Here is a 20,521-nt window from a genome sequence, read left to right as displayed (position 1 = left end):
TGAGCACTTGGGCGACTTTACTTCTTATGACCAAGCCTCAAAAAGGTGCCTGAACTGACCAGATTACCACTGGAGGGAATCAGGGATGACCTCCCCTTACTCCCCCAGTGGTCACCAACTGCCTCCCACCCTAAAAAAAATTAAATATTTTTTACAGCCTCCATGCCAGCCTCAAATATTATTCCCAGCTCCATGACAGCAGTATGCAGGTCCCAGGAGCAGTTTTAGGGGGTACTGCAGTTCACTTCAGGCAGGTGGACCCAGGCTCATCCCCCACTACCTGTTACACTTGTGGTCGTAAATGTGAGCCCTCCAAAACCCACTGTACCCACATGTAGGTGCCCCCCTTCATCCCTAAGGCTATGGTAGTGGTGTACAGTTGTGGGGAGTGGGTTTGGGGGCACAGCACACAAGGTAAGGGAGCTATGCACCAGGGAGCTTTTTCTGAAGTCCACTGCAGTGCCCCCTAGGGTGTCCGGTTGATGTCCTGGGATGTGAGGGGGACCAGTTCACTCCGAATGCTGGCTCCTCCCACCACCAAATGGCTTGCATTTAGACATTTTTGAGATGGGCGTCCTCGGTTTCCATTATCGCTGAAAATTGGGGACGACCATCTCCAAGGTTGACCTAAATGTTGAGATTTGGGCGTCCCCGACCGTATTATCTAAACGAAAGATGGACGCCCATCTTGTTTTGATAATACGGGTTTCCCCGCCCCTTCACGGGACGTCCTGCGAGGACGTCCTCAGGAAAACTTGGGCACCCAGTTCGATTATGCCCCTCCACATGTCCTATCCAGTCTGCCCATCCATGCCATCTGCTCTCCCTAACATTCCCTTAGAGATCCTACATATTTGTCCCATGATCTCTTCTTCAGATACTATTTTTGTCTCCACCACTTCCACCTGGAGTCTATTCCACAAATTTACTACCCTTCCCATGCAGAACTATTTTCTCGGGTTACTTCTGAGTTTATTCCCTTTCATCTTCATCCTATTCCCACTCATTTCAGAGTTTCCTTTCAACTGAAAGAGACTCACCTCCTGTGCATTTATGCCATATAGATATTTAAATGTCTCTATCAAATCTCCCCTTTTCCGCCTTTCTTCCAAATATACATATTGAGATCTTTAAGTCTGTCCCCATACATTTTATGACGAAGACCACTGACTATTTTAGTAGCCACCCTCTGGACCGACTCCATCCTGTTTATACCTTTTTGAAGGTACAGTCTTCAGTATTGTACACAATAGTCTAAATGAGGTCTCACCAGAGTCTTATACAGAGGCATCATCACTTCCATTTTCCTACTGACCATTCCTCTCCCTATGCACTCAAGCATTCTTCTAGCTTTTTCCATTGCCTTTTCTACCTGTTTGGCCACCTTAAGATCATAACATATGTGCACAGAAGTTCTTTTCCCCCTAAACGGTATCATTCCCTTTGGTTTTTGCAGCCCAAATGCATGACCCTGCATAAGATGATCATACCCATGCTTCTAAAGCACATTTGGCAAAACCAGGGATAGTGCGTTTTTTGTTTGGCTCCAGCACTTTGGTATAGTTTACCTATTGCTTTATGCAAAGTGGAATCTTTAAAGAATTTTAAGATTCAAATTAAAGCACATGTTTGAAAGTTAGTAAATTCCCTGGTAAACTGGTTTGGAAATTTCCCCAGGGGATTACTAGATGTTGTAGAACTCTCCAGAGTCACTGGGATGAAGGAGAGCAGTAATGGATGGGAGGGGGAGTACCCAGCCCAGAGGGAGTATTAGTAAAGAATAACTGACATTAGAGGCCAAGTTTACTAAGCCGCGCTATAGGTGCACTAGCGCTTTTAGCACACTCTAATGCTAGAGCTACACATAGGAATATATGGGTTTCTCTAGTATTTAGCACACGCTAATTTTAGTGCACGTAAAAATGCTAGGGCACCTTAGTAAACAGGGTCTTAAGTGTCACAGTGGAGTGGAATTGAAAGGTGATAAAAGTGATGAGATTACTGAACACATGGTGTTTGGTTGCCTTTACCCCTTCCAGGATCCGTGAAGAGAAGGGGTGGCCTGGACAGGCCCAATAACCTAAGGCTGAATGAAGAGGAACTTTTTCACAAAGCATTAACTGAAGTATGAGGTAGAATGGGTTAACTAATCCTGGGTGTTTGGTGCAAGAGGTAGCAGCTCAAAGAAGTGCCCCTTTAGAGGAAGGACAAACAGGGAGGTCTGGTCTTAAGTGGGTCTGGCAGCTGGATAAAGCCCAGTGGGACAGCTTACCACAGCAAAAGCAGCAAACACAGCCTTGGATTGTTCTGCCAGAGAGGATAGGTATTGAAAGACTGGTGGTGCTGTAAATATGTAAATACCCTAGGATTTATAAAGAGACTATTATGTAGATATGTTACACCAAGAGTCTTGGACTGGCACAAAAACCTCTTTCAGCAAAGTAAACTGGATACAAAAGAAACTGTTTGATATTGAGAAAATATGGAATTCTGTCGGTTGCAACGTTCCAGTAGAGTTCTATTTTGCGCAAAATGCAAATCCTGGAGTGGAGAGTTTCTTTGGAGTGAGAGTGAAGGCCATTTGTTCCCAGACTGAGGAGGCTTATAACCCTATGGTCTACTGGGATCAAGCCTGGCTCTGGCCTGCGCCCAAATAAAACTTTTGTTGTGACCCTGGATTGGGTGCTGATCCGAAGAGCTAGCTGGTGTCCTGAACTTTGTGGTGAGACCAGGGTTACATTAGCATTTAATTTAGTAGACTAATGAGGGCGATTTCATCTGGATATATCTGGATAGAATGATATGGTTTCTTCCTTAAGTATGAGACTTCAGTATCTTAAATTGGAGTTCCCTTCTAATTTGTCTTTGTGTTTTTAAAGTTTTATTGTAAACTGCTTTGATTTTTGGATTAGCTAAGTGATATGTTAAGAGGGGCATTTTTGATATGATATCTAAATACAATTTTGGACATTTTGTAGAAAACGTCCAAAAATCGAGTGGCAAACATAGCTTTTTTCAAACCAGAAAACGTCTATCTCTTTGTTTTGAAAATGGCCATTTGCTAGATGTTTTTGTGCTCAGTGTGTCTATCTTTTTGGACCATTTTTGAAAAAACAAATCTGTCCAAGGGGAAAACAAGCCATTGGAATGTATGGAGGGCCAATATTCTTATTAGAGTAGCCACACAGACATCCCAGCAGAACAGTGGGGCACTCTAGGGGACACTGCAGTGTACTTCACATAAAAGGTCCAAGGTACTCATCTCACTGTTACCCCACCAACCCAACTGTATACCACTACAATAACCATTTTGACTGCAGATGTCACCTATATATGGGTACAGTAGGTTTCTGGTGGGGTTCGGAGGGCTCATACTTTCCACCACAAGTGTACCAGTTAGAATGGGATATGGACCTGGGTCCCCTTCTCTACAGTGCACTGCACCAACCACTAGGCTACTCCAGGGACCTGCTTGCTGCTTTAATATAACTGGCCATAACTTCTGAAGCTGTCCAAGAGCCTGATATGTATTGTTACTTTCACATCTTTGGCGAGTGTGATGGGGTCAGTGACCACTAGGGAAATAAGGTGGGGGTATGCCTTAATCTCTCTAGTGGCCATTTGATTATTTAGGGCAATGTTTCCCAAATCCGGTCCTGGAGTACCCCTTGCCAGTCAGATTTTCAGGATATCCACAATGAATATGCATGAAAGAAATTTGCATATAATGGAGGCAGTGTATGCAAATCAAATTCATGCATATTCATTGTGGATATCCTGAAAACCTGACTGGCAAAGGGTACTGCAAGACTGGACTTGGGAAACACTGATTTAGGGCACTTTTTTGTGATTAGTCATGACTGAAACAGGTCTAGACCAAAAAATCTAACTTTTAGATCCAGACGTTTTTGCTTTGTTCCGTTATGGCAGAAAAATGTCCAAGTTTTGAGAATGTTCAAATCCCGCCCCTAAGACCCCCAACACACCCTACTGTGATTTGGATGCACTGTATATGAACTGCATAGAAAGTCTTCTAAAACAGTGTTTTGAAAATAATGATTTGGATGTTTTGGCACAAAACAGGTCCATCTGCTGCTTTTTGGATGTTTTTCTGTTTTGAAAATGCGCCCCTAAATGTTTTAATAAACATAAACATGTTATCTTTCATAGGACTCATTTTATTCCTATGGGTCCTGCCGCAGATAAAATGTGCTAATCTTTATTAAAAGGCCTTTAGAGTGGAAATTAGCACACTGATAAAATGTGGAATGGGGCAGGGTATTGGAAGAGACTGCACCTGGATTTCAGACTGAGTGAGAACTGTACCTTACACTTAAATATACAGTGTGACCCCCCCCCCCACTCCATGTTAAGATAGCACATCAGATAACACAGAACAGTTAAAGTCTCCTCAATAGGTAGCATGAAGTTTATTGCCTCTATGTTAACTGTATAGGAAGATTCTGGAAACAACCCCAACAATTATCATAAAGGCTTTGCAGTTACTATATCTTACCTTTGTCCATTAGTACATGGTGTAAAAGGTTGCTGGGCGTCGCTCAGCCTCGAGGGCTATCCGCCCTTCTCAGCAGCCTCTAGCATACAAGTCTTTTTCAACAAAACAAATAAAACAACATCAGGATCAAACACGCACTTTTCCCTTTTATTGTTCTCTCATTCAGCTTGGTAGAACACAGCCCCGGCTTCAGCCGCTGGTTCCCCTTTCCCCGGTTTCCTTGGGCGGAGCGGCTCCAAAAGCAAGAAAGTCTTATTTAGCACCACCCAGGATTGTTATAACACAGTCCCCATACAGCCTGGGTTCAAAACACATAAAAAAAAAACAGCTCAATACAGCTTGGCTTGTAAATTCACCATTCAGGTAGCCAAGCTCTCAAAAATAGCATTATAACTTGGGGGTTTTAAATCCACAGTTCCAGTCGCCCCCCAAGCTCTCAAAATCAGCAATATACCTTGGGGTTTTAAATCCACAGTTCATGGAGCCCCAAGCTCTCAAAATCAGCAATGTAACTTGGGGTTTTAAATCCACAGTTCATGCATCCCCAAGCTCTCAAAAATAGCAATATACCGTGGCGTTTTAAATCCACAGTTCATGGAGCCCCAAGCTCTCAAAAATAGCAATATACCTTGGGGTTTTAAATCCACAGTTCATCTGGCTTTGCGCGGGCTCAAAGCCTGGGGTCCCACCCTCTTGGTCAGACTTTTACTCACTCTTCTGACCTCCTCCCGCTTGACCCCTTTTCCTCTGGCCCGTGCCCCCTCTTAGCCAGGGACTGTCTTACTTCTGTGGCTTTCTCTGGGCCAGGGCGGATATATCCATGGGCTCCTCCAGGGCTTGCTCCGGTACTGTCAGCTCCATGGGCCAAGGCCCAAACTCCTCTTTCTCCTTCTCAGGAGCCCAGTCCATACTCTCCTCGCCCCACCCTCTTCCCAGCTGCTCCTCATTTTCCTCATTAACCCTTTCGGGCTTTTTCTCTTCTTTTTCCCACCTGTTCCACCTCTCTTTCTCCCAGATTGGAGAATTAGTATTTCTCCTTCTCCGGCAGCCCCCCTCTGGTGACTCTTGTGAATGCACCCTGGTTTGTCTCTCTTTTTCCCAAGGTGGCTGCTGGGATTTGTAGTTCCTGCTCCTAAGTTGGCTCTTGGGGAAAAGCGGCCTGTAAGGGAGAGACTCCTCTGTGGCTTTTGGGGGTTTGTAGGATCTGTTTCCCTTCGTTTCTCCCAGGTTCCTAGGGTTTTCCCCATTTCCTTTACAATGGAAACTGCAACATTTCAATGCAGCTTAGTTAAAAGGATTCCTTACTTTATCTACAGAATGTTCATTTTCTAGCAGTGATTCTCTGAATATTTCTATATTTTGATGTGCTTCCAGAAATTAAAGAAAAGGTCAACTGTGGACAGCCGCCTCATACTGAAAATGGTGAGGCACTTATAGAATCTGAGATTTATTACAGTGGTGATAGAGTGCAATACAGATGTCACCCTGGTTATAATATAACTGGATCTAAAGAAATTATTTGTAAAATGGGAAAATGGCCATCACCTCCTCATTGTGCAGGTAAGTTCAAGTTTAATAATAATAATTATTATTATTATTTTTATAATCTGCATATTCACAAAAAATAGTACAATGCAAATCACATAGGTAAAAAAGCCAGTGCAACCCAGAAATACAATTATGTCAATCAATAGAAAAATAAATTACAAAATCAAATAAAACTTCAAATCTAAAAGGTTATGTACAGCATTCTATCTTATTACTACCATATCTTAAAATATGTAAAACCTATTTTTCAAATAAGAATGATTTTAAAAATTTCCTAAATGTTTTATAATCAGTAATTGACCAGAAATCATTAGGAAGATTTTTCCAAAAAAATAGCTGCTTGATAAGAAAATGAAGGACTTGAAAAGCCAAAAGGGCTAGATTGTCTAAGAGACCAAAATTTAGAAGCAGCTGCTACTACTACTACTACTATTTACTACTACTACTACTTAACATTTCTAGAGTGCTACTAGGGTTACGCAGCGCTGTACAACATAAACAAAGAAGGACGGTCCCTGCTCAAAGGAGCTTACAATCTAAAGAACGAAATGTCAAGTTGTGCAGTCTAGATTTCCTGGGTAGAGGTGTAGAGGCTAGGTGCCGAAAGTGACATTGAAGAGGTGGGCTTTAAGCAGAGATTTGAAGATGGGCAGGGAGGGGGCCTGACGTATGGGCTCGGGGAGTTTGTTCCACGCGTGGGGTGAGGCGAGGCAGAAAGGGCGGAGCCTGGAGTTGGCGGTGGTGGAGAAGGGTACTGAAAGGAGGGATTTGTCTTGAGAGCGGAGGTTATGGGTAGGAATGTAAGGGGAGATGAGGGTTGACAGGTAAGGAGGGGCTGCAGATCGAGTACATTTGTAGGTTAGTAGCAGAAGCTTGAATTGAATGCGGTACCTGATCGGAAGCCAATGAAGTGACTTGAGGAGAGGGGTGATGTGAGTGTATCGGTTCAGGCGGAAGATAAGACGTGCAGCAGAGTTCTGAACGGACTGAAGGGGGGATAGGTGGCTAAGTGGGAGACCAGTGAGGAGTAGGTTGCAGTAGTCAAGGTGAGAGGTAACGAGAGAGTGGATGAGAGTTCGGGTGGTGTGCTAGGAGAGGAAAGGGCGGATTTTGCTAATGTTATAGAGGAAGAAGCGACAGGTCTTGGCTAACTGCTGGATGTGCGCAGAGAAGGAGAGGGAGGAGTCGAAGATGACACCGAGGTTGCGGGCAGATGAGACGGGGACGATGAGGGTGTTATCAACTGAGATAGAGAGTGGAGGTAGAGGAGAAGTGGGTTTGGGTGGGAAGACAAGAAGTTCGGTCTTGGCCATGTTCAGTTTCAGGTGGCGGTTGGACATCCAGCCAGCAATGTGGGATAAGCAGGCCGATACTTTGGCCTGGGTTTCCGCAGTGATGTCAGGTGTGGAGAGATAAAGCTGGGTGTCGTCGGCATAAAGATGATACTGGAAGCCTTGAGACGAGATCAGGGAGCCCAGGGAAGAGGTGTAGATAGAGAAAAGAAGGGGTCCAAGGACAGAACCCTGAGGGACTCCAACAGAGAGCGGGATAGGGGTGGAGGAAGAGCCATGAGAGTGTACTCTGAAAGTACGATGGGAGAGATAAGAGGAGAACCAGGAGAGGACAGCGCCCTGGAACCCAAAAGAGGACAGTGTGTCAAGAAGTAAGTTGTGATTGACAGTGTCAAAAGCGGCGGATAGGTCGAGGAGAATGAGGATGGAGTAATGACCTTTGGATTTGGCGAGAAACAGGTCATTACAGACTTTGGATAATGCCGTTTCTGTCGAGTGAAGTGGGCGAAAGCCAGATTGAAGCGGATCAAGGATGGTATGAGAGGCGAGAAAATCAATGCAACGGCTGTGAACGGCGCGTTCAAGTATTTTGGAGAGGAAGGGTAGGAGGGAGATGGGGCGGAAGTTGGAGGGACACGTAGGGTCTAGTGAAGGTTTTTTGAGGAGAGGTGTGACAACAGCATGCTTGAAGGTGTCAGGGACAGTCGCAGTGGAGAGAGAGAGGTTGAGGATATGACAGATGGGAGGGGTGATAGTAGGAGAGATGGTGATAAGTAAGTTGGTGGGGATGGGGTCTGAGGAACAGGTGGTAGATTTCGAGGAGGAGAGAAGATGGGCGGTTTCCTCTTCAGTGATATCAGGAAAGGAGGAGAAGGAGGCCTGGGTTGATTGGTTGAGGGAGTGGGTGATGGGAAGAAGAGGAGGAGAAGGTTTAGTGGTGAATTCGAGGTTGATCTTCTGGACCTTGTCGCGGAAGTAGTCAGCTAGTGATTGAGGAGAGAGTGAGGGGGGTTGGGAGCGGAGGGCACTTTGAGGAGGGAGTTGAGGGTGGCGAAGAGACGACGAGAGTTAGAGCTGAGGGAGTTAGTCAAGTGAGTGTAGTAGTCCTGTTTGGCAAGGAATAGGGAGAACTGGAAGGAGGATAGCATGAATTTGTAGTGAATGAAGTCAGTATGGGTGCGAGATTTCCTCCATAGGCATTCAGCTGATCGAGAGCAGGAGCGAAGGTAACGGGTGCAAGGGTTAAGCCAGGGCTGGGGATTAGTGCGCCTTGTGGGACGGGAAACAGATGGTGCAAGGGTGTCTAGGGCGGAGGAGAGAGTGGCATTGTACTTGGAAACAGCCTTGTCGACGGACTCGGAGGACGTGATGGACGGGAGGAGATCGGAGATACTAGCGGATAAGGTGGGGGGGTCAACAGCCTGGAGATTCCTGGAGGTCGTGGTTAGTGTTGGGCGGGACTGATGGGGAGGGTGATGAAGTGTGAATGTAATCAGGTGATGGTCAGAAATGGGAAGAGTAGAGACGCAGAGATTAGAGGGCGCGCAGGTAGAGGAGAGGACGAGATCAAGACAGTGTCCAGATTTGTGAGTAGGGGTGGTGGAGCTCAGTTGGAGGTTGAAGGAGGAAGTTAGGGTGAGGAATTGAGAAGCGTATGAGTCGGTTGGGTTATCAGTGTGTATGTTGAAGTCACCAAGAATGAGGGATGGGGATGAGGGCTCCAGAAAAACGGAGAGCCAGGCATTGAAATCAGTAAGGAAGGAAGGGAGGGACTTATCAGGGGGGCGGTAGATGACTGCAACTCGGAGAGGCAGCGGGTAGAATAGACGGATTGAATGGACTTCAAAGGATGAGAAGCAGTGAGACTGTGGTAGGAGGAGGGGTTGAAAGCTGCAGGAGGGCGAAAGTAGTAGGGCAACGCCACCACCGCGGCAAGCTGTGCGGGGCGAATGGGAGAAGTGGTAGCCTCCGTGGCAAAGGGCTGCGACTGAGGCAGAGTCGTCGGGGGTGAGCCAGGTTTCGGTTAGGGCGAGCAGATGGAGGGAATGGGAGATGAAGAGATCATGGGTGAAGGTAAGTTTGTTGCAGATTGAGTGGGCATTCCACAGGGCACACGAGAAGGGGAGGGAAGAAGGGGGAGGAGGGGAATGGAGATGAGATTGGAGATATTGCGGGAACGATTGCATAGATGAGATGAGGACGAGGGCATGTGTGGTGGACCTGGGTTGGGGTTAATGTCTCCCGCGGATAGCAGGAGAAGGAGCAAGAGAGAGCGGAGAAGGGTGGGGGAGGTAGGGCGCCGAAGGCGACGAAGGCGGGATGCACAGAGGAGGAATGGGGAAGGGTTTATGGCAGGAAGAAGGTGTTGGAGGGTGAGAGCTAGGAAGGAGGAGGAGGACAGTAGGGATGGTGAGGTGGAGGAGGATAGGGGTAGGTAGGGTATTGCAGTAGTGGGCAGGACGGGGGGGGGGATGGGTAGTGAGTTCGTGTGGTAGACAGCGGAGGGAGGGGGCAGAGATTGGGGAGGGATAGGGTGAGGAATAGAATGTGAAAGGGGGCCATAGGTAGTGACAGAGGTAGGGAGTGATTGAGGAGGCAAGTTGGACAAGCTGGTGGGGTGGAGCAAGCTGATGCAGATGGACTGGAAGCTGGATCAGGCGGGCAGGAGCAAGCTAGTGCAGATGGACTGGATCGAGCAGGGGAAGCTGGATCAGGCTGACTGGAGCAAGCAGGATTAGGTAGGCTGGAACAGCAGGAGCAGAAGGCTGGAGAGCTGGATCAAGCTGACTGGAGTAAGCAGGATTAGGCGGGCTGGAACGGCAGGAGCAGGTGGCTGGAACAAGCAGGAAGAGTTGGTTCCGACGGAGGTTGGAGCAGATGGACTAGGACGAGCAGGAAGAGCTGTATCAGGCGGGCTGGAACAGCTGGAGAGGCTGGAACGAGCAGGGAGAAGCTGCATCAGGCAGACTGGATCATCATTTCTATAGCATTTCTATAGCGCTACAAGGCGTACGCAGCGCTGCACAAACATAGAAGAAAGACAGTCCCTGCTCAAAGAGCTTACAATCTAATAGACAAAAAATAAAGTAAGCAAATCAAATCAATTAATGTGTACAGGAAAATAAAAAATAAAGTAATCAAATCAATTAATATGTACAGGAAGGAGGAGAGGAGGGTAGGTGGAGGCGAGTGGTTACAAGTGGTTACGAGTCAAAAGCAATGTTAAAGAGGTGGGCTTTCCGTCTAGATTTAAAGGTGGCCAAGGACGGGGCAAGACGTAGGGGCTCAGGAAGTTTATTCCAGGCGTAGGGTGCAGCGAGACAGAAGGCACGAAGTCTGAAGTTGGCAGTAGTGGAGAAGGGAACAGATAAGAAGGATTTATCCATGGAGCGGAGTGCACGGAAAGGGGTGTAGGGAAGGACGAGTGTGGAGAGATACTGGGGAGCAGCAGAGTGAGTAGGTTAGTAGAAGAAGTTTGAACAGGATTCGAAAACGGATAGAGAGCCAGTGAAGCGACTTGAGGCGAGGGGTAGTATGAATAAAGCGACCCTGGCGGAAGACGAGACGGGGCAGCAGAGTTTTGAACCGATTGGAGAGGGGAGAGGTGACTAAGTGGGAGGCCAGCAAGAAGCAGATTGCAGTAGTCTAAACGAGAGGTGACAAGGGTGTGGAAGAGGGTTTTGGTAGAGTGCTCAGAAAGAAAGGGGCGGATTTTATGGATGTTGTAAAGAAAGAAACGACAGGTCTTGGCGATCTGCTGGATACAAGCAGAGAAGGAGAGAGAAGAGTCAAAGATGACCCCAAGGTTTCAAGCTGAGGAGACAGGGAGAATGAGAGAGCCATCAACAGAAATAGAAAATGGGGGGAGTGGGGAGGTGGGTTTGGGGGGAAAAATGAGAAGTTCGGTTTTGGTCATGTTTAATTTCAGGTGGCGTTGAGACATCCAGACAGCAATGTCAGACAAGCACGCTTAAACTTTGGTTTGGATGCAAGGTGAGATATCAGGGGTAGAAAGGTAGATTTGGGAGTCATCAGCATAGAGATGCTAGGAAAAGCCATGGGATGAGATTAATGAACCAAGGGAAGAAGTGTAGATAGAAAAGAGGAGGGGACCAAGAACAGAACCCTGAGGTACGCCGACAGGCAGAGGGATAGAAGTAGAAGAGGATCCACCAGAGTGAACACTAAAGGTGCGGAGGGAGAGGTAGGAAGAGAACCAGGAAAGGACAGAGCCCTGGAATCCAAGTGAGGACAGGGTATCGAGGAGTATGCTGTGATCGACAGCGTCAAAAGCAGCGGAAAGATCAAGAAGAATGAGGATGGAATAGAGACCTCTGGATTTAGCCAGTAATAGGTCATTGGAGACTTTAGTAAGCGCAGTTTCGGTTGAGTGGAGAGGGCGAAAACCAGATTGTAGTGGGTCAAGAATAGCACGTCAGGAGAGAAAATCAAGGCAGCGGTGGTGAACAGCATGCTCAAGTAATTTGGAAAGGAAAGGGAGGAGGGAGATGGGTCGGTAATTAGAGGGACAAGTAGGGTCGAGTGAAGGCTTCTTAAGGAGAGGTGTGACCACAGCATGTTTAAAGGCAGTAGGGACAGTTGCAGTGGAAAGTGAGAGGTTGAGAATGTGACAGATAAAAGGAATAAGAGCAGGTGAGATGGCATTAAGAAGGTGGGTGGGAATGGGATCAGAGGAACAGGTGGTACATTTTGAGGAAGAAAGGAGAAGTGTAGTTTCCTCTATAGTAACTTCAGGAAAGGAGGAAAAGGAATGAGGGGAAGGAGAGAGAGGGGAACGGACTAGTGGAGGGAGAGGTGGCGAGGTAGAGAATTCAAGGTTTATCTTTTGAACCTTGTCGTGAAAGAATTCAGCAAGGGTCTGAGGAGATAATGAAGGGGGAGTTGGGGGAGGGGGCACCTTGAGGAGAGAGTTCAATGTGGTGAAGAGAAGTCGAGGGTTAGAGCCAAGAGAGTTGGTCAGTTGGATATAATAATCCTGTTTGGCGCGTAAAAGAGCAGATTGGAAGGAGGTCAGCATGAACTTAAAGTGTAAGAAATCAGCAAGGGCCCGAGATTTCCGCCAGAGGTGTTCGGCGGAGCGGGTACAGGAACATAGGTAGCGGATATTAGAAGTCAGCCAAGGTTGGGGTTTTGTACGCCTTATAGGGCGGGTCATCAAAGGTGCAAGAGTGTCTAAGGCAGAGGATAGAGTATTGTTGTAAGAAGAAACAGCCTCGTTGACAGACGTGGATGGTGCCATAGTAGAGAGGAGGTTTGAAACATGGGAGGATAGAGATGAAGGGTCAATATCGTGAAGATTCCTAGATAAATTAGATAAGATAGGACGGGACTCGGAGGGAGGAGATTTAAGTGTAAAAGTTATAAGATGGTGATCAGAGAGGGGAAGATCAGAGACAAGGAAACTAGAGGGTGAACAGTTGGAGGAGAAGATGAGATCAAGACAGTGACCATTTTGATGAGAGGGGGAGGTGGAGCATAGTTGGAGATTAAAGGAGGATGTTAAAGCGAGTAACTTGGAAATATAAGAGTTGGAAGGATCATTAGCAGGAATATTAAAGTCACCAAGGATGAGAGAGGGGGAGGAAGGATCATGGAAGAAGGCAAGCCAGGCATCAAAGTCACTGAGAAAGGATAAAAGGGACTTATCAGGGGGACGATAAATGACTGCTATTCGAAGAGGCAGAGGAGAGAAAAGGTGGATAGAGTGGACTTCAAAGGAGGAAAAACAGTGAGATTGAGGTGGAAGAAGGGGTTGAAATCTGGAGGAGGGAGAGAGAAGTAGTCCAACACCGCCCCCGCGACCAGCAGGGCGAGGAGTATGTGAAAAAAGATAACCGCCATGGCAGAGGGCTGCGACTGAAGCAGAGTCATCAGGGCAGAGCCAGGTTTCTGTTATGGCGAGCAGATGGAGGTGACGCGAGATAAAGAGGTCCTGGATATAGGGGAGTTTGTTACAGATAGAGCGGGCATTCCATAGGGCGCAAGAGAAGGGCAGAGAAGAAGAATAGAGATGAGGTTAGAGGTCGCGGTGAGATCTGTAGAGTTGGGATAATAGTTGGTGAAGAGGGCCAGGATTGGGATTGATGTCACCAGCTGAGAGTAAGAGAAGGAGTAAAAGAGAGCGGAGGAGAGTAGAAGAGGTGTGGCCAGGAAGGCGTCGAAGGCGAGATGTATTTAGGTGGAATGAGGAAGGCAAAATGGAGGGAAGAAAGAGACGGAGATTAAAAGCCAAGAGGGAGGAAGAGGGTAGGAGAGAAGGTGAGGTGATGAAGTCAATGGATAGGCAGTGAGTTCCTATAGCGGAGAGAGGTAGGGGGTGAGGGAAAAGATTAGGAAGGGACAGGGCTAAGAAGAGAATGTGAATAGGGACCATAAATGACTGAGGTAGTTTAGCAACTGGGAAGAAGATTAGATGTAAAGAGAAAAATGCCCTGTGCCGTTAGGCGCGCGGCACCTAGAGCGGAGGCCCTGAGTGGATCGGAGTGGACCTGGGTGTCACCCCGGAGAAGGCTGTAAGGATAATGCAGATGAGCTGCAAGTCCTCCACAGCACCTGAAAGGCAGCCTGTGGTAGAGCTGGGCACCTCTCAGCTGAGGAAAGGCTTACCAGGGGTTAGGACGAAGCCAGCATTCCTCCCCCTGAGGGTCGCCTGATCCACTTACACTTAGGCGGAAATGTCAGGTCAATCATTACTCCAAGGATCCTAACTGATGATGGGAGAACATACTTTGAGTTGTTTAAAGTATGTTCTCCCATTCTTACTAATTAGCATAAACTTTGTTTCATTTATGTTAGGTTTCTTTAGCATTTGTATGTAGACAAATAATGCCAAAAACAACCCCATAATTAATCTGAATACTTTCATAGCAGCCTTTGTAAGATTAATTCTCCGAGGACAAGCAGGCTGCTTGTTCTCACTGATGGGTTGACGTCCTCGGCAGCCCCCTCCATCGGAAAGTTTACTAGCAAAGGCCTTTGCTAGTCCTCGCGCGCCCATGCGCACTGCGCATGCGCAGCCGTCTTCCCGCCCGAAACCGGCTCGAGCCGGCCAGTCTTCTTTCGTCCGCGCTCGGTACGGTCGTGTTACGCCGTTCGTGCCCCAGAGAGTCGACCTCGCGCGTCCTTTTCAACGTGTTTTTCGTGTATTTTCTTCTAAAAAAGTTTGGGAAGCGCTCCGGAAGTGTTCCGGAAGACCCTATCGGGTTTTCTGCCCTTCCCGTATTTTTTCAAGTTTTGCCCCGTAAGTTTTCTTTCGTTGTCGGGGTAGGCCTAGTTTGGCCTCGGTCGAGATTTTTCTCCCTCTAAATTTGGTGCTTCAATTTTCGCCATTTCGGCTTTTGATTTCGCCGGCGTGATTTTTCCGCCCATGACATCGAAGCCTTCCAGCGGCTTCAAGAAGTGCACCCAGTGCGCCCGGGTAATCTCGCTCACTGATAGGCACTCTGCGTGTCTTCAGTGTCTAGGGGCCCAGCACCGCCCTCAGAACTGCAGTCTGTGTTCCCTGTTACAAAGGCGGACTCAGGTAGCGAGATTAGCCCAGTGGAACGTTTTGTTCTCGGGCTCTTCGTCGGCATCGGCACCGGAGGCATCGAGTGCATCGACGTCGTCAGCGTCCGGACCATCTCCCTTGGCTGCCGCTCCATCGACTGCATCGAGGCATCGGACCTCTGCATCGGCGCCGAGGCATCGGGCGACTGCATCGACGTCGGTGGTACCGAGACTTCGTCTGCTGATGTCGTCGGACGGAGGTGCATCGTCAGGAGTGCAGGTAAGGGCTGTCCATTCCCCTGCTGGTGGCGGTGAGCCTTCGGGTGGGTCTCCTCCTACCCTGAGGGCTCCTGCGGTACAGCCCCCCCGGGATCGACCCTCTTCGGTCTCGGCCCCGAGGAAGCGACGGATGGATTCTACGTCCTCCTCGTCGGTGCCGGGGAGTTCCGGTGACATGCTTCGGAAGAAGTCGAAGAAGCATCGACACCGGTCTCCTCCCCGTGTCGGCACCGAGAGCTCTGGGTCGCCGAGGGATTCGGCACCCAGTAGGCATCGGCACCGAGAGGACCGCTCACCCTCTGTTCAGGAGGTGTCGATGCGCTCCACTCTGGACAGCCCGGAACAGCCTCCTCGCCCGGAACAGGTTCTGACGTCGATGCCTGCATCGACCTCTCAGCCTTTTTCTGCAGCCACTCTGAACGAGAGCCTCCGGGCCGTTCTCCCAGAGATTCTGGGAGAGCTGTTGCGCCCTACCCCTCCGGTACCGGCGGTGCTTGCGCCTCCGGTACCGTCGAGCGCGGCGCCGGCTGGCCCATCGCCCAGGTTGAGGTCCCCGACGTCGGTACCGCGTGCGGTGCCGACCGCGGCCACCTCCCAGGAAGGCTCCCCGACTACATCGGCGGAGGGAGCTTCGCCGATGCGGGCGAGGGAGTCTACCTCTCGACGCCCCCACCGTGGACAGGGTTCCACCGAGTCGAGCAGGGCGAGGTTGCAGACACAGGTCCGTGAACTTGTGTCTGACACCGAGGGTGAGGCCTCGTGGGAGGAAGAGGAAGATCCCAGATATTTCTCTGACGAGGAGTCTGAGGGTCTTCCGTCTGATCCCACTCCCTCTCCTGAGAGACAGCTTTCTCCTCCCGAGAGTCTGTCTTTTGCCTCCTTTGTCCGGGAGATGTCTACGGCCATCCCCTTCCCGGTGGTTGTGGAGGACGAGCCCAGGGCTGAAATGTTTGAGCTCCTGGACTATCCTTCTCCACCTAAGGAAGCGTCCACTGTTCCCTTGCACCATGTCCTGAAAAAGACATTGCTTGCGAACTGGACCAAGCCATTAACTAATCCCCACATTCCAAGAAGATCGAGTCCCAGTACCGGATCCATGGGGACCCAGAGCTGATGCGCACTCAGTTGCCTCATGACTCTGGAGTTGTGGATTTGGCCCTAAAGAAGGCTAAGAGTTCTAGGGAACATGCTTCGGCGCCCCCGGGCAAGGACGCTAGAACCTTAGACTCCTTTGGGAGGAAGGCCTACCATTCCTCTATGCTCGTGTCCAAGATCCAGTCTTACCAGCTCTACACGAGCATACACATGCGGAACAATGTGCGGCAGTTGGCGAGCTTGGTTGATGCTCTTCCCCCTGAGCAAGCCAAGCCTTTTCAGGAGGTGGTCAGGCAGCTGAAGGCGTGCAGAAAATTCCTGGCCAGAGGAGTTTATGACACTTTTGATGTTGCGTCCAGGGCCGCTGCTCAAGGTGTGGTGATGCGCAGGCTCTCATGGCTGCGTGCCGCCGACCTGGAGAATAGAATCCAGCAGCGGATTGCGGACTCGCCTTGCCGTGCGGACAATATTTTTGGTGAAAAAGTCGAACAGGTGGTAGAGTCTCTCCACCAGCGGGACACCGCATTCGACAAATTCGCCCGCCGGCAGCCTTCAGCTTCTACCTCTACAGGTAGACGATTTTTCGGGGGAAGGAAGACTGTTCCCTACTCTTCTGGCAAGCGTAGGTACAATCCTCCTTCCCGACAGCCTGCGGCCCAGGCTAAGCCCCAGCGCGCTCGCTCTCGTCAGCAGCGTGCGCCTCAGCAAGGCCCCGCGGCTCCCCAGCAAAAGCAAGGGGCGAGCTTTTGACTGGCTCCAGCAGAGCATAGCCGACATCCAAGTGTCCGTGCCGGGCGACCTGCCAGTCGGAGGGAGGTTGAAAGTTTTTCACCAAAGGTGGCCTCTCATAACCTCCGATCAGTGGGTTCTGCAAATAGTCCGGCAGGGGTACACCCTCAATTTGACCTCAAAACCTCCAAATTGTCCACCGGGAGCTCAGTCTTACAGCTTCCAGCACAAGAAGGTACTTGCAGAGGAACTCTCCGCCCTTCTCAGCGCCAATGCGGTCGAGCCCGTTCCATCCGGGCAAGAAGGGCTGGGATTCTATTCCAGGTACTTCCTTGTGGAAAAGAAAACAGGGGGGATGCGTCCCATCCTAGACCTAAGGGCCCTGAACAAATTTATCGAAAAAGAAAAGTTCAGGATGCTTTCCCTGGGCACCCTTCTCCCCATGATTCAGCAAAACGATTGGCTATGCTCTCTGGACTTGAAGGATGCCTACACACACATCCCGATACTGCCAGCTCACAGACAGTATCTGCGATTTCAGTTGGGCACACGCCACTTCCAGTACTGTGTGCTACCCTTTGGGCTCGCCTCTGCGCCCAGGGTGTTCACCAAGTGCCTAGCTGTGGTAGCAGCGGCGCTTCGCAGGCTGGGGGTGCATGTGTTCCCATATCTCGACGATTGGCTGGTGAAGAACACATCCGAGGCAGGAGCCCTGCAGTCCATGCAGATGACTATTCGCCTACTGGAGCTACTGGGGTTTGTGATCAATTATCCAAAGTCCCACCTTCTCCCAGTGCAGAGACTCGAATTCATAGGAGCTCTGCTGGATTCTCGGACGGCTCGCGCCTATCTCCCAGAGACGAGAGCCAACAACTTGTTGTCCCTCGTCTCGCGGGTGCGAGCGTCCCAGCAGATCACAGCTCGGCAGATGTTGAGATTGCTGGGCCACATGGCCTCCACAGTACATGTGACTCCCATGGCCCGCCTTCACATGAGATCTGCTCAATGGACCCTAGCCTCCCAGTGGTATCAGGCCGCCGGGGGTCTAGAGGACGTGATCCACCTGTCCACGAGTTTTCTCAAATCCCTACATTGGTGGACGATTTGCTCCAATTTGACTCTGGGACGTCCCTTCCAAATTCCTCAGCCACAAAAGGTGCTGACCACGGATGCGTCCCTCCTGGGATGGGGAGCTCATGTCGATGGGCTTCACACCCAAGGAAGCTGGTCCCTCCAGGAACGCGATCTACAGATCAATCTTCTGGAGTTGCGAGCGATCTGGAACGCTCTGAAGGCTTTCAGAGATCGGCTGTCCCACCAAATTATCCAAATTCAGACAGACAACCAGGTTGCCATGTACTACGTCAACAAGCAGGGGGGCACCGGATCTCGCCCCCTGTGTCAGGAAGCCGTCAGTATGTGGCTCTGGGCTCGCCGGAACGGCATGGTGCTCCAAGCCACATATCTGGCAGGCGTAAACAACAGTCTGGCCGACAGGTTGAGCAGGATTATGCAACCTCACGAGTGGTCGCTCAATTCCCGAGTGGTGCGTCAGATCTTCCAAGAGTGGGGCACCCCCTTGGTGGATCTCTTTGCATCTCGAGCAAACCACAAAGTCCCTCAGTTCTGTTCCAGGCTTCAGGCCCACGGCAGACTGGCATCGGATGCCTTCCTCCTGGATTGGGGGGAGGGCCTGCTGTATGCTTATCCTCCCATCCCTCTGGTGGGGAAGACTTTGTTGAAACTCAAGCAAGACCGAGGCACCATGATTCTGATTGCTCCTTTTTGGCCGCGTCAGATCTGGTTCCCTCTTCTTCTGGAGTTATCCTCCGCAGAACCGTGGAGATTGGAGTGTTTTCCGACCCTCATCACGCAGGACGAAGGGGCTCTTCTGCATCCCAACCTCCAGTCTCTGGCTCTCACGGCCTGGATGTTGAGGGCGTAGACTTTGCCTCTTTGGGTCTGTCAGAGGGTGTCTCCCGCATCTTGCTTGCTTCCAGGAAAGACTCCACTAAGAAAAGTTACTTCTTTCATTGGAGGAGGTTTGCCGTCTGGTGTGACAGCAAGGCCCTAGATCCTCGCTCTTGTCCTACACAGACCCTGCTTGAATACCTTCTGCACTTGTCTGAGTCTGGTCTCAAGACTAACTCTGTAAGGGTTCATCTTAGTGCAATCAGTGCATACCATTACCGTGTGGAAGGTAAGCCGATCTCGGGACAGCCTTTAGTTGTTCGCTTCATGAGAGGTTTGCTTTTGTCAAAGCCCCCTGTCAAGCCTCCTACAGTGTCATGGGATCTCAATGTCGTTCTCACCCAGCTGATGAAACCTCCTTTTGAGCCACTGAATTCCTGCCATCTGAAGTACTTGACCTGGAAGGTCATTTTCTTGGTGGCAGTTACTTCAGCTCGTAGAGTCAGTGAGCTTCAGGCCCTGGTAGCCCAGGCTCCTTATACCAAATTTCATCATAACAGAGTAGTCCTCCGCACTCACCCTAAGTTCCTGCCAAAGGTCGTGTCGGAGTTCCATCTGAACCAGTCAATTGTCTTGCCAACATTCTTTCCCCGTCCTCATTCCTGCCCTGCTGAACGTCAGCTGCACACATTGGACTGCAAGAGAGCATTGGCCTTCTACCTGGAGCGGACACAGCCCCACAGACAGTCCGCCCAATTGTTTGTTTCTTTTGATCCCAATAGGAGGGGAGTGGCTGTAGGAAAACGCACCATATCCAATTGGCTAGCAGATTGCATTTCCTTCACTTACGCCCAGGCGGGGCTGGCTCTTGAGGGTCATGTCACGGCTCATAATGTTAGAGCCATGGCTGCGTCGGTAGCCCACTTGAAGTCAGCCTCCATTGAAGAAATTTGCAAAGCTGCGACGTGGTCATCTGTCCACACATTCACATCTCATTACTGCCTGCAGCAGGATACCCGACGCGACAGTCGGTTCGGGCAGTCAGTTCTTCAGAACCTGTTTGGGCTTTAGGATCCAACTCCACCCCCCGAGGGCCCTGTTTGTTCTGTTCCAGGCTACACTCTCAGTTAGTTGGTAAATTTTTTTAGGTCAATCTCTGTTATGTCCTCGCCGTTGCGAGGCCCAATTGACCATGGTTGTTGTTTTGAGTGAGCCTGGGGGCTAGGGATACCCCATCAGTGAGAACAAGAAGCCTGCTTGTCCTCGGAGAAAGCGAATGCTACATACCTGTAGAAGGTATTCTCCGAGGACAGCAGGCTGATTGTTCTCACAAACCCGCCCGCCTCCCCTTTGGAGTTGAGTCTTCCCTTGAACTGTATTGTCTTGCTACATACTGGACTGGCCGGCTCGAGCCGGTTTCGGGCGGGAAGACGGCTGCGCATGCGCAGTGCGCATGGGCGCGCGAGGACTAGCAAAGGCCTTTGCTAGTAAACTTTCCGATGGAGGGGGCTGCCGAGGACGTCAACCCATCAGTGAGAACAATCAGCCTGCTGTCCTCGGAGAATACCTTCTACAGGTATGTAGCATTCGCTATACAGTTTAATCTGATTTGAATATCTAGCTAAATTGGATATACTATACC

The 20,521-nt window shown here is 49.7% G+C and overlaps 1 protein-coding gene across 2 annotated transcripts in view; it reads left to right on the top strand.

The window, feature by feature from the left end:
- The window catches only part of F13B (coagulation factor XIII B chain), a 145,441-nt gene that overhangs the window by 85,381 nt on the left and 39,539 nt on the right, over positions 1 to 20,521 (top strand). For both annotated transcript variants that reach the window (XM_030207384.1, XM_030207383.1), the window contains one exon: positions 5,891 to 6,076. In XM_030207384.1, the coding sequence (XP_030063244.1) occupies positions 5,891 to 6,076 (186 nt within the window). The remainder of the gene's footprint in view (positions 1 to 5,890; positions 6,077 to 20,521) is intronic.

The sequence above is a fragment of the Microcaecilia unicolor genome, chromosome 6 (assembly GCF_901765095.1).
Source record: "Microcaecilia unicolor chromosome 6, aMicUni1.1, whole genome shotgun sequence".
Taxonomy (NCBI): domain Eukaryota; kingdom Metazoa; phylum Chordata; class Amphibia; order Gymnophiona; family Siphonopidae; genus Microcaecilia; species Microcaecilia unicolor.
The sequence above is the reverse complement of the archived record's forward strand: the minus strand, read 5'-3'. Positions and strand labels throughout refer to the sequence as shown.